This window comes from Phymastichus coffea, unplaced genomic scaffold, assembly GCF_024137745.1.
Source record: "Phymastichus coffea isolate CEN01 unplaced genomic scaffold, Cenicafe_Pcof_1.1 PCOF00051, whole genome shotgun sequence".
NCBI lineage: Eukaryota > Metazoa > Arthropoda > Insecta > Hymenoptera > Eulophidae > Phymastichus > Phymastichus coffea.
This window is the reverse complement of record NW_026706862.1, coordinates 1,646,246-1,660,426: the sequence shown is the minus strand read 5'-3', so window position 1 is coordinate 1,660,426 and position 14,181 is coordinate 1,646,246. Positions and strand designations below refer to the sequence as shown.

Here is a 14,181-nt window from a genome sequence, read left to right as displayed (position 1 = left end):
TGTAGAATACTGTGGAATTTTCTTAGATTTTTTTTGTATTTCTTTTCCTACAAAAAGTCGGTGCGTTAAAAATGATTAAAAGAATTTGTAAATAAAAATAATAATACTTTCAAATTTCCAATGCAACTACGTAGTTAATCAGCAAACTTATTTACTAATCAGGAAATAATAATCATACATTACAAATTCACATCAGTTATTTGATTTGAAATTATTTATTTAGTACAGAGTAGATTGAGCATGCTGAATGAGATTGATTGTGATTATAAATAACGCAATATTCTTACTCTCATCAAATGAAGTATACCTTCTAAAATATTTGTAAAGGTATAATGCTTAGTTATTGTTTTATGTGAAGTATTCAAATTTTCGGATTAACACCGACGACGCTCAGTGATGAATGACGGCGTGATCATCGTCGTCATGTGATCGTGAAAATCCCACTATATAGCAAAGGAACTAAGGCTTGGATAAAATCAAAGATCTAGCGAATGAATAATAATAAAAATATAAATTCAATGATATTTTGAAGCTTCAGTAATTTTTCATTGTAACATTTTGGATGCGCTGCTACCTCTTTTTAAAGAGAAAGGTAAGAGAGGCGCTTTCGCTCTAGATGCAATCGGAAGAGCAGGCGGAAAAATAAACCAATTTTATTAATACCAATCGACAAACCTTTTATTAAACTTGGCGCGCGCGTAAACTAATCAAAATATAAACACCTTAATCGTACGACTATAACATTATGTACCTTAACCAAATAACAACGCGACTTATTCTAATACAGAGAAATTTGTAAAGTAGCCGGCGAGTGATCGCATGGCTACCGCGTACCTATAACTAAACGAAACACGCAATACAAATTATCGACGAAAAGGAATTAAACAAAGGTAACTGGCAAGTGAACGCCTGGCTATCCAATTATTCGTGCGCTCGTGCATCACTGCGAGAGAGAGAATAACCGGAAGAGAGGATGACCTGGCCTGGGCCGCTCAGGATGGAAGGCAGCCAACCTATTCTTCGCAGGGAACAATGGCAGATGATGGCTGCGCGAGCTAATTCCTCGGTCGACTGACCTCGATTGATGGCTGACGTAGAGTGAATGACACTTGGCAATACTCCTGCGCGGGCAATGACCGCTCTGTCGTAAACTATCCCTACTGAGCCCATTTTTAGGCGGCGTGCGACGAAGTGCTAATTGGTCGCATATCGTCCGCCTGCCTAATAACCGCTTAACAAGCGCTTCGTGAGCGCTCTTTCTCTCTCTCTCCCTTTCCTAGTTCTCTCTTTTTTTCTTCAACTAGCTCTATCGAACTCCTTAGGCTATCTTTGCCTGACCTGGTAATTTATGGCTGCAGAAAGAGAGGTACAGCTTAAGGCGCATAAAAAAAGTGCGCCCAATACTGACCACTGAGCCTTGCCGAGGGCAAAGGGGGAAAGGCAGAGGGACCGACGAGGAACAGGCAACAGCCTACTCTTGTCACATAATATAAAAAATTTATACTAATTTCAAGAAATCGAAAATTTGACCTTTAAAACAAAAGTCAATATTGGGGGATTAAAACGAAAAAAGTATTCTATATCATTATAGATGTCATTGCAATTTTTTTTTTCTATAAATAAGTATGCACTTTTGTAACCTTCGGAACAAGGTGTACGAATAAAAATTTTTTTTCTATCAAGGTCATCAAAAAAATAAACTTGTCGACTTATTCGAGCATTTTTACTATATATGAAATACTGTATATGTATAACTGTGTACGAATTCTTTTATTGAACACCTTTATATATCTTAAGGGTAACACCACTCTATGATTTTGGTTTGGTTTCAAATTGAATGTTATATTATTATTATCAGTGCCAAGACACTGCATAGCTTTACGAAGAAATTTATCAATATCGACCATAACTGTCCTAACAGGACTACCAATAGTTTCACGTTGTCTTTACTTTTATGCGCTGGAACAAAAGCTGGAAACAAAGACGATTTATCTCGAAAGAAAATATTCCAAACGAGGCTATACAAGCGCATAATAGTAACAAATTCAATAAAATAATTGGTCCGTTGTTCAGATTAACTAAAAAGACAAAAGATGAGCAGGGGCTACAGACTGTTATGACTTTACCTATCTACAAGGTTACACGAAACAATACTTATATAGATTACGTACGAGGTGTGATCAAAAAGTAAGGTGAATTTTGAAATTTAGCGGGCTACGTCCGTTCGATCTTCGACTTTTTTATTTGGTTATGTCGGTACACTCGTCTAGAACATACGTTCCAAATTTCAGCTTTGTAGTATGTTTGGTTTGTTTGTGAGAGGCATCAAGGTTAGAAGTGTTTTGCGTGCTCCACGATTTGCTGCTGTCTAAAAACATGGATCAAAGAGTTTTCATTAAATTTTGTATGAAAAATGGAATCAAATGTTCCAAAACACTTGAAATGCTGAAAGTGGCATACGGTGAGTCTACTTTAAGCCAAAAAAATGTTTACAAGTGGTATAAACTCTTCCAAGAAGGCCGAGAAGACACCGACGACGAACCTCGTTCTGGACGCCCCAGCACATCAACAACTGATGAGAATGTTGAAGAAGTGAAGAAAATAGTGTTGGGAAATCGTCGAATTACCATTAGAGAAATTGCTGATGATATTGGCATCTCATTTGGTTCGTGCCAATCAATTTTGACGAGTGTTTTAGACATGAGACGTATGTCAGCGAAGTTTGTTCCGAAATTGCTCAATTTCGACCAAAAGAAACGTCGCATGAGCATCGCCCAAGAGCTACTGAATGACGTCAACGATGATCCAGATTTACTCAACAGGGTTATAACAGGTGACGAAACATGGGTATACGGTTATGACGTCGAGACTAAGACTCAATCGTCCCAGTGGAGGCATTCTGGATCACCAAGACCAAAAAAAGCACGCCAAGTTCGATCAAATGTAAAGGTTTTGCTTACAGTTTTCTTTGACTGCAGGGGCGTGGTGCATCATGAGTTCTTGCCACAGGGTAGAATGGTAAATAAGGAATATTACCTGCAAGTTATGCGCAATTTGCGCGAAGCAATCCGCTACAAACGTCCGAATTTGTGGAAAAATAAAAATTGGCTTTTGCACCATGATAACGCCCCTGCTCACACATCGTTGCTTGTGCGCGAATTTTTGGCTAAAACCAACACAGTAACGATGCCACAGGCACCGTATTCCCCAGATCTGGCCCCCTGTGACTTCTTCTTGTTCCCAAAACTGAAGAGGCCCATGAAAGGACAGCGTTTTGCCACGATTGAGGAGATAAAGACGGCATCGAAGGATGAACTAAACAAGATCACAAAAAATGATTTTTTGAAATACTTTGAGGATTGGAAAAAGCGTTGGCACAAGTGCATTATATCCGAGGGGGATTACTTTGAAGGAGATAAAATAAAAAGTGATGAATAAATAAATATTTTTTCAGAAAAATAAAAATTCACCTTACTTTTTGATCACACCTCGTATACTGAGTTGATCCGAATGAGCTCGTTGATCGTCTTCGATTGTCAGGGGGCGAACAATCATCTGGTACCAATAATTATATCAATGAAATTCATTTAATATTCAAAGAACTACGCAAGGCTAGATATATCACGGTGCGCTGGAAGAGCCTTTGAATCGAAGGTGAAGAGCACATCCAATTTTATTGCATAAATAGATTCTACGGTACTTACTGAGTAACTCTCTGCAAAAATTAAAATAATCCCCAGGGCCGTTTTTATTTTTTTTTAGTTTTAAGCTTAGAAAATCAAATATTGAGAGGTACACAAAAATTTGACGGAGCGTGGTCGGTGAAATAATTCGATGATGTAGAAAAAATCGTATAACATTTTATTAACTGAATAATTAACATCTGCGGACTATATGTGCACATCTATATCAAATCTATACATATATACATATGTGTGTATATTTGAAATATATACATTAAATATCCAATAACAAACTATAACAAACAAAGAATAACGAACTATATATGTTGACTATTATATTCTTGCACCGCTTTGAGTAAATTTGCAGCATAATTTTCGTGGGATTTGAAAACACTTGGAAGAAATATAAGTTGAATAAATCCCACGAAAATTATGCTGTAAATTTACTCAAAGCGGTGCTAGAATATAATAGTCAACATATATAGTTCGTTATTCTTTGTTTGTTATAGTTTGTTATTGGATATTTAATGTATATATTTCAAATATACACACATATGTATATATGTATAGATTTGATATAGATGTGCACATACAGTCCGCAGATGTTAATTATTCAGTTTGTGACGGAGAATTTCGGTTTGCCGGCTTCTCCTTTGTCTCTCTCTCGTCCGTTCGTTGCGCCCGGGCTGAGAGTGTGTTTGTATACACTCTCATGCCTGCATTTTCTTTGTTTGAGGTGCGGTGAACGGGCATTGGCGGAGCTAGAGGCGGCCGACGAGGCGATGATCCGTTGCCAGGATCGTCATGCGGGAGGGCGAGCGGGATGGAGAGAGCGCGGGCTGCGCACGCATCCGACGCTTGCGCGGCCGGGGAGGAAAATCGGCAGTATCGTTTGGGCTGGCCGATCGCGTGCACGCGTTGTTTTCGTTCGTCGCCGATTTTGTTGGTTTTCCGTTGGTTTTGGAAGCGGTGCGGTACTTCGTCGTCGTTTTGTTTGTGGATGCGCACCCGGTGTGTGGGCGCGCATCGGTGGTTTTGTTTCTCGTGCGTGGAGTGAGTGGCTGGGTCGCGCCCAGCCAAGCCTTGCCGCCCAGCACCGGTGTGCGCGGGTAACGGCGAAGCCCGTACCGCCGGCGCGCGCGCGTTCGGCGTGCGGCTGGGGAACAGCCGACGGCAGCGGCAGCAGCGAGCAGCAGCGGCCGGTTGGCAACAACGGTCGACAGCAGCAACAACCAGGGGTAGCAGCAGCCGGTTGCCAACAACAGCAACAACAGCGAGTAGCAGCGGTAGTAACAGTAGCGAGCAGTAGCCGGTGGCCGGGCGCGGCCATTTTTGTTACAGTCTCCGTCGGCGAGGTCGGTGCCGTTTTTTTCTCTCTCTCCCTCTCCTTCTCTAGCTCTCTTGCATGTCCGGGGGTGTTCGCGGGTGCAACGATGCAGGTCGGGCAGTGATGCCGGCCCCCGTTGCCGGGTTTTGAGGTCGCGGGTGCGTTCGCGAGCGAATAGGCTTAGTCGGATTATCGGGCAGTGATTGCCGATAATCCGATTGAGCGGATTAAGCGGATTAGCGAATTTTGTGTTAGGCCGATTTGTGAGACGGAGCGTGCGTGCTCCGTCTATTTATTAATTTGTGTTTTTTTTTCCTTTTATTTTCTTTTATTGTGTTGTATTAATAAATTTTGTTATATATACATGTGTCATATGTTACTACGTCAACCCGTTCGTTTTCCGACTTTCCTTTAATTCGTGCGCGATTGGCACACACGCTCGGTGTGCCATTCAGTCGTGGGAGCATTCGTGCCTCCCGAGCCCTCCTTTTGATAAATACTGTGCGGACGGCCGCGAGCAAAATATTCCCTTGAATAGTCGGCTTAAATAATTCCGTTACAAGTTAATAAAATGTTATACGATTTTTTCTACATCATCGAATTATTTCACCGACCACGCTCCGTCAAATTTTTGTGTACGTCTCAATATTTGATTTTCTAAGCTTAAAACTAAAAAAAAATAAAAACGGCCCTGGGGATTATTTTAATTTTTGCAGAGAGTTACTCAGTAAGTACCGTAGAATCTATTTATGCAATAAAATTGGATGTGCCCTTCACCTTCGATTCAAAGGCACTTCCAGCGCACCGTGATATATATATATATATATATATGCTGAGAGCACACCTATCGTTTGAGCATTATCAAAAAGAACATCGACATATTCGGACGTAAATTTAAAAAGCAAGTGGTCAACTATCTTCGCGGTCCACCCGGTATTGGGTTCAAGCTTACAAGTGAGTTCCATTACAATCTAGAGAACAAAAGATTGGAAAACCTTGCTCCTCTGCCACAGGCTATAGGCACTATAAATTGGAAAACTGTGATTGAGGAGTGTTCTTCAGTATTTGGATGCAATTATCAAAGAAAAACTACCACAAATAAAGTCAAGTGTTCAAAATTTAGAAAACAGTCGATTAGATGGAAATGGTGATGCTGAAGAAGTTGCACAAACCAACGAGACGTAATTATCTAAGATGAAGGTACGATGTTCGATGATAGATAAGACGTAGCAAGACGATTTCGTCGATATGCAAGCCTATTCTAAGAAAAATCGCGGTTACAATTGGCTTCTCACGATAACTAATAACACAGGGATACGAGATTTTATATCACAAGCGAACTATAGTATTCCCAAAAGATTTTGATGCGCTGAATCTAAATCTGGCCTCGGAATTGTTTCGTCACGTCTGGTTTTCTGAGATATCTTTACCCTAAAAGGGTAAAAAACAGTGTTTTTTGACATATTTGCGGTTATGTAGCATCGTAAATAAATTTTTTCACAAAAAACTATTTAAAGCATCTTAAACTACCGATCAACCCCTTTTAAATTTTAAGAAATCCAAAATGGAGGCTTCAATATAGTGGCTGAAACCTAGAGATTTCATTTAAAAAAATTTCAAAAATCGATTGTAAATGATGCAATGGTGATTCTATGTATTTTATTATACGAGAAATGAATTTAAAGTTCATTTTTACATAAGAATATAGTATTACACACGAGATAAAAATATTTTACAATGTCATTTGAAAGTTAAATGAGGAAGCAATAGATGTATTATATGTAGCACTCTCCATTCATTAAGTAAAATTAATTCCAATTTTGAGAGCCAACCCGTTGTAAAAATAAATCAAACACTCATATTAGGTTACACACGTATGTTTCGTTGGCAGATATCCAACCTCATCAGATCTTTATTAACAATAAATGAAAAAATGATTACAAAAACAAATATATATGAAAAAATTAAAAATCACACTAACAAACATTTACCTCAATTTATCAATCACAATCCAATTAACAAAAATTAAAGTATCAAACTCATCTTCCAACTTTCTCTCACACAAATATTCAAATTTCATCTCCGACAACAACTATGAAATATAGTAATGCAAACCGACCGGTGTCTGTTACCTTTTATATCAAAACAAATCACAAATATATACACACTTAAATGTATCCCCTCTCATATGTCGAGAAGAACCGGTACAGTCAGCATCACTGCACATCAAAACAATATTCAAAAACCTTCAATCAAGTCAATCAGATAAAATATCAAACAAACTCTTATATTGCTTACTTAGCAACTTACTATCTTCTTGTCTGTTTATAGTGTTGTCAGATAAATTAATGTATATCATTTCTGAAATCAGTCTCTTATAATAATTCGACTCTCTATCCAAAATTATTGTGTTATCCCAGTCAAACGCATGCGAAGGATAATTTTTCAAATGCATCGGAATAGGAAGAGATTTTTCTATAGGTGTTTTACTATGTTCATCTATGCGTTTTTTTAAACTTCTCTTAGTTTTACCAATATACACTGAAGGGCAACTGTCACAACAAAATTTATATACTATATTTGTCTCATTCCATTTATCCGTTGCATCTTTGCCCAGTTACCAAATCTGTATACCACTAATTAATCATAAGCTGGATAGTATAATAAAACTGGGCAAAGATGCAACGGATAAATGGAATGAGACAAATATAGTATATAAATTTTGTTGTGACAGTTGCCCTTCAGTGTATATTGGTAAAACTAAGAGAAGTTTAAAAAAACGCATAGATGAACATAATAAAACACCTATAGAAAAATCTCTTCCTATTCCGATGCATTTGAAAAATTATCCTTCGCATGCGTTTGACTGGGATAACACAATAATTTTGGATAGAGAGTCGAATTATTATAAGAGACTGATTTCAGAAATGATATACATTAATTTATCTGACAACACTATAAACAGACAAGAAGATAGTAAGTTGCTAAGTAAGCAATATAAGAGTTTGTTTGATATTTTATCTGATTGACTTGATTGAAGGTTTTTGAATATTGTTTTGATGTGCAGTGATGCTGACTGTACCGGTTCTTCTCGACATATGAGAGGGGATACATTTAAGTGTGTATATATTTGTGATTTGTTTTGATATAAAAGGTAACAGACACCGGTCGGTTTGCATTACTATATTTCATAGTTGTTGTCGGAGTTGAAATTTGAATATTTGTGTGAGAGAAAGTTGGAAGATGAGTTTGATACTTTAATACTTTATATATATTTGTTTTTGTAACCATTTTTTCATTTATTGTTAATAAAGATCTGATGAGGTTGGATATCTGCCAACGAAACATACGTGTGTAACCTAATATGAGTGTTTGATTTATTTTTACAACGGGTTGGCTCTCACAATTGGAATTAATTTTACTTGAGGAAGCAATAATTATTTCTGTATTACTGATTGATCTTTGTTAATTAGTAAAGAAATGAAGATACTCATAGGTGATCTGAGTTCCTGAATCCAAATCTGATGTCCGTTTCACCCTACCGGTTTCGTTCAGGATCATTTGAAAGTCAATTAGCAAATATCGAATATCCCGATAAAAATCGAAAATAAATTTTTTGTTCAAAATCACATGAAATTACAGATCATTGTTCTATAGATTTAACTATATCTTTTTTTCTCTCTATAGTTTTTTTCTATCTATCTTATTTTTTTTTTGTATTTACGTTTTAAAAACCCTCATTTTTTACAAAAAATATTTCAACTTGGTAACAAATTAACGGAAAAAGTGCACGATATTTTGTTTTACAGCTGAAGAAATTCTTTTTCTTCGTGAAAATATTTTTTTACGGGATCTAAATCTACAGCCTGTTCAAGTCAAATGAAATTTTTTACATTTTTTATTTTTTTTTTATTAGTAATAAAAACTAAAATTTAATGTTTTGAAAATCTATAATAGCATTTTGAATGATCTTCACCTTCTCTTTTAAATGTCTGTTAATATTTTCATATACAACATTTAGTGCCGAGTACTTTTTAGCTATGCCGAGTTTTATTGGGTGCCCAAAAGCATGTGAAGGGAAGTCTATGTCAGGAAAAACGTGAATTCATGGTAGAAGAAGTAAGGTTTTATCATGCTGCACTAGGTCGAGGAAGGTCGATGAAAGACGGAAAGCACATTATATGCCTTGTTCTTTATTCTGAGCTATTTATCTAATAGATGCTTCATTCAATTCAGTACATTGATTGTGTCACATCATATATTCCTCCTTTTTCAACAACGTCGTGAGTAGAGCCCGAGATAATTAGAATCCTTTATGGACCGCCCTAGTTATCAGTTAGTGCGGCCTCATTATTATGTTATAAGGTCCACATGAAAATAATTAGTATGCGATAAGTTACCTCACTATTGAATCATCGCGTTCTAGACAACTAGCTCCGATATTTGTGCAAGTTGTATTATGATACTACTCTCTTACATTTCGAGAAAACCGAAGCGCCATACATATAAATGTTACATCTCAGAAAAAAGAATTTGTATTCATCATATCACCTCAAAAAGCTATGATGATTGCAGTCGAAATACACTGAATGTTGAACGTTAGAGGTTTGAGTGCTGTATAAATGATTCTGAAACTATTTAAAGTTGTTCGATAGTATGTAATATTAAAATAAATAGACGTTGAAAAGAAAATAATTTGAATTGATTGCATAAAGTTTATTATATTTATTTTATAACAGTAATATCTATCATTTGATAGAAACTGATTGATAATGATGATTTATCGATAATTGATGGAATTATTAAAAATTATTATTTCAAGCCAAAGTTATTTTAACTCAATTCCATAGTTTATAGATTATTACTATTTTGAAAAAAGCAATTGAAAATTAAATATTTTTATACTAAATTTTAGGACATTTTAATTTATAAAATGAAAAACAAACTTATAAATAAATGACTAAATATTTTGAAGTGCAAATAAATATTTATCAATTTATCAAAATATATTATCTACTTTTGCAAATTTTATAACAGAATTACTTCTTTTTGGCGTTTCGAATTCACACTTTCCTGATGAAAGAGATTCCCAAATTATTTTAGATCTTTTCCTAGGAGGCACACTTGAATTATTTCTTGAGTCTATTACTAAGTCAGTCGTATGTGAATCTGATTTAAGTGTATATACTTGAGGAATAGCTTCGTAATGCTCAGCTAAATTTTTACATGCTATTGATTTTTCTTTTGTTTTCTGTTCAGATAAACTATTTTCTTCATGTCTTGGGTAAGGAGGTTGAAAAGTCGACGAAATGACTGGTGTTAAAAATGTATACTGTTTTAATCCCTGTACACGTAAATTAATTTTATCCAAATCAATCGGTGAATGACGGTAATAAAGTGAGAATGATTGAGATTCTTTTATTTCACTTGGAATGTTATTTTCTGTTACTATACTTTTATTCGACGCTCTGATAAAATGTGTCGGGGAATTTTGATAAGGTTGATGGTGAATCAACTGTTCCAACATTTTGTTTGAATTAGTAACTTGGGTTGAAATACATTTTTCTTGGAGATCTATAAATTCATGTTGTTTCCGAAGATTTATTTCTTCAATCGTTAATTTTGAATGACTGATATTATATGGCATAATTTGATCCATCAAACTTATATTTTGGGACGTTTTTGTGCTCAATTTTGTAATTTCGTACATTTTACAATTTGTTGGTGATTTCATGTGTACTTCCATTAATTTTTTTGAATTAAATGTTTTTTGGCAAAGAATACACTTGTAAAATTTTTCTCCGTAGTGAGCTACCTGATGTAGTTTTAAAACATGATTATAACCAAAGGATTTACCACAAATATTACAGCTATAAGGTTTTTCACCAGTGTGAGTACGAGAGTGCACTTTCAACTGTTTTGAACAGGTGAATCCTTTTCCACACGATTTACAAAGGTATGGTTTTTCACCTGTATGTGTACGCATATGAATAACAAGTTGTCCACTTTGAATGAATGTTTTATCACAAATAGAACATCGATGTGGTCTTTCACCAGTATGTATTCTCATATGTCGGTGTAATTTTCCGCTGTGTTCGAAACTACTATGACACACATCACATCTATACGGTCGTTCTTTCGTATGAATTCTGCGATGAACACTTAAATTCTCTTTAACAGAAAATGATTTGGTACAATATTCACATTGGTAAGGTTTTTCTCCAGTATGTGTTCGGTAATGTCTCGTTAATCGTGCTGGAACAGAGAATAACTTATTACATATGTTACAAATAAGAAAAGAGGTTTGTTGCTTTTCGTGGATATGTGAATGATTTTGATAAGTACTTTTTTGTGCAAATCTTTTATTGCAAAGTAGACAAAGATATGAGTCATTAGATTTTATTGATTTACTTTGCTCAGAAACCATTTTAGACTTGGATCAACTAAATCTATTTTCAAGTTGTGAATTACTTATCCTTTTTGTTTTTTCGACCAAATCAAAATAAATTAAAAAAACTTTGAGTAGTCTGACGGCATATAATTTTTATCTTCATTTTACTATAGCATCCTGTAAATATAATAAATAAATGTTAAATAAAGAATATTACAATATAATGTACACTACATTAACATGTCATATATCAATATTTATCAACAACAAATTTTCACATAATTTGTCATCCCTGTGATGTAACATTTTTATGACGTTAGCTTATTAATCATACATATTTTTTAACCGTAAAGGGTAAATAGGGAATATATATTGATATTCACTTTATAGATAGACAATATAGATAATATATATAATTTGTACCTATTTCACAATAGAAAATTTTGTAATGGTTATACAGCAGTTTTATTTAACGCAAGATAAAGAAGAGAGCTATATCGTTTTAAAAATAAAAAAAAATTTTCTGAAAGAACCTATTATATATATATAAAGAAAAAACAATTAAAAAAAAAATTGATAGTAAATTTTTACTATCGTCGCTCAGATCGATATAATAAGTGGTATGAGGTACGAGTATAATATTCTACGAATTATATATGTTATAAGAAATAGCACTATTTGATAGGGATACAGAAAAATATTGGTTATATAAAAAAATATGAAAGTTTGTAAATTTATTAATTATACAAATAGATCTTATACTGAAGAATGATAATAACAAGATTCATGTTTATCGCTATGTACGAGGTGTGTTCAAAAAGTACGGTGACTTTTCAAATTTCACGGGCAACGTACTTTCGATTATCGATTTTTTTGTTTTCTCATGTTAGTACACTCTTCCCGAACATCTGTACCAAGTTTCAAGTGTATAGTATTTTTTGTTTAGTTGTGAGAGGCGTAAAGGTTATAAGTGTTTTGCGTGCTCGGCGATTTCTTGCTATCGAAAAATATGGATCAAAGGATTTGCATCAAATTTTGTGTAAAAAATAAAATAAAGTGCTCCGAAACACTTGAAATGTTGACGGTGGCATACGGTGAAACTGTTCTGAGTAAAAAAAATGTTTACAAATGGTACAAACTCTTCCAAGATGGCCGGGAAGATGCCAATGACGAGCCTCGCTCTGGACGCCCAAGCACGTCAACAACTGATGAAAACGTTCAAGCAGTGAAGAAAATTGTTCTGGAAAATCGTCGAATCACTATCAGAGAAGTTGCTGAGGATGTTGGTATATCGCTTGGCTCGTGCCATGAAATTTTTTCTAACATTTTGGGCATGAGACGTGTGTCAGCGAAGTTTGTTCCGAAATTGCTAAATTTTTACCAAAAGAACCGTCGCATGAGCATCGCTCAAGAACTGTTAAATGACGTCAACGACGACCCATATTTTCTCAAAAGGGTCATAACTGGTGACAAATCATGGGTATATGGTTATGATATCGAAACCAAAGTCCAATCGTCCCAATGGAAGAGCCCAGATGAGCCAAGACCGAAAAAAGCACGCCAAGTTCGATCAAATGTCAAAGTTTTGCTCACTGTTTTCTTCGATTACAATGGCATGGTGCATCAGGAGTTCTTACCATATGGACGTACGGTCAATAAACAGTATTATCTTAAGGTTATGCGCCGTTTGCGAGAAGCAATACGAAGAAAACGCCCAGAATTGTGGAAAAACAATTCATGGCTTGTGCATCACGACAATGCCCCTGCTCACTCATCATTGCTTGTGAGAGATTTTTTGGCCAAAAACGACACCACAATCATGCCTCAGCCACCATATTCACCGGATTTGGCCCCATGTGACTTTTTCTTGTTCCCAAAACTAAAGAGACCTATGAAAGGACGGAGATTTGCAACGATTGAAGAGATAAAGACTGCATCGCTGGAAGAGCTCAAGGCTATACCGAAAAGTGCTTATGAGAAGTGCTTTGAGGATTGGAAAAACCGTTGCCATAAGTGTATTGTATCTGAGGGGGATTACTTTGAAGAGGACAACATAAATATTGATAAATAAATAAATATTTTTTCTTAAAAATACAGAGTCACCTTACTTTTTAAATACACCTCGTATATTCTAAAATGATATCATAATTATTATTAAAAGATTAAAAAATACATGAAAGATAAAAAAAATTTTATAGAAAGACCTTTTCAACTGAGTCTTTAAGAGCATTTTACAAAAAAAAACATAAATCTAAATAATTTGAATAATTTATAAATTTATTATGTTGCCGCTAGAATTTAAAAACTCTCGAGATATTTATGTAGGCTATATCAAATTTGATTTTATTAGGATTATTACATATAAATTTCTATATATAATATATATCAGTGTCGATTATTGGTTGTACTGTTGATCCAGTAAATTGGCTCAACAGCTGATGTGAATAAGTCTCCCAACCTCCCTCAGTACAAGGAGCCCTAAACGTAACGATATACCTAATAAATATTGCAGGTAAAAGCTTTTTTTAAAAAAGGTGAAGATCATCATTTAAATAACTTTTTATGAGGAATCTAGTGGTGACCTTGGATTTAACCTTGAGCTAGACCTCGACGGCTCTTTCAAGATCAAAAGTCTACTTTTTTTTTTAATGGAAACGGCTATTTTTAACAATAACAATAAATAATAGAATAGGAAATTTTATTTAAATCTGATATAAATTAACTCCAATTTGTATGAAGTTTCAATCATCAACGACATTGTAAGATCATTTTTTTTAATT

At 35.0% G+C, this 14,181-nt stretch overlaps 1 protein-coding gene across 2 annotated transcripts in view; it reads right to left on the bottom strand.

The window, feature by feature from the left end:
* Positions 1-9,740: 9,740 nt before the first annotated feature.
* The window catches only part of LOC131665449 (zinc finger protein 724-like), a 120,389-nt gene continuing 115,948 nt past the window's right edge, over positions 9,741-14,181 (bottom strand). The window contains exons 2-3 of one of the 2 annotated variants that reach the window (XM_058937331.1): positions 11,356-11,578; positions 9,745-11,265 (exon numbers count right to left, since the gene is read on the bottom strand). In XM_058937331.1, the coding sequence (XP_058793314.1) occupies positions 10,010-11,265; positions 11,356-11,437 (1,338 nt within the window). In that variant the 5' untranslated portion in view covers positions 11,438-11,578 and the 3' untranslated portion in view covers positions 9,745-10,009. Of the gene's footprint in view, positions 11,579-14,181 lie in introns of both variants that reach the window. The other variant, XM_058937330.1, reaches the window with a different exon arrangement.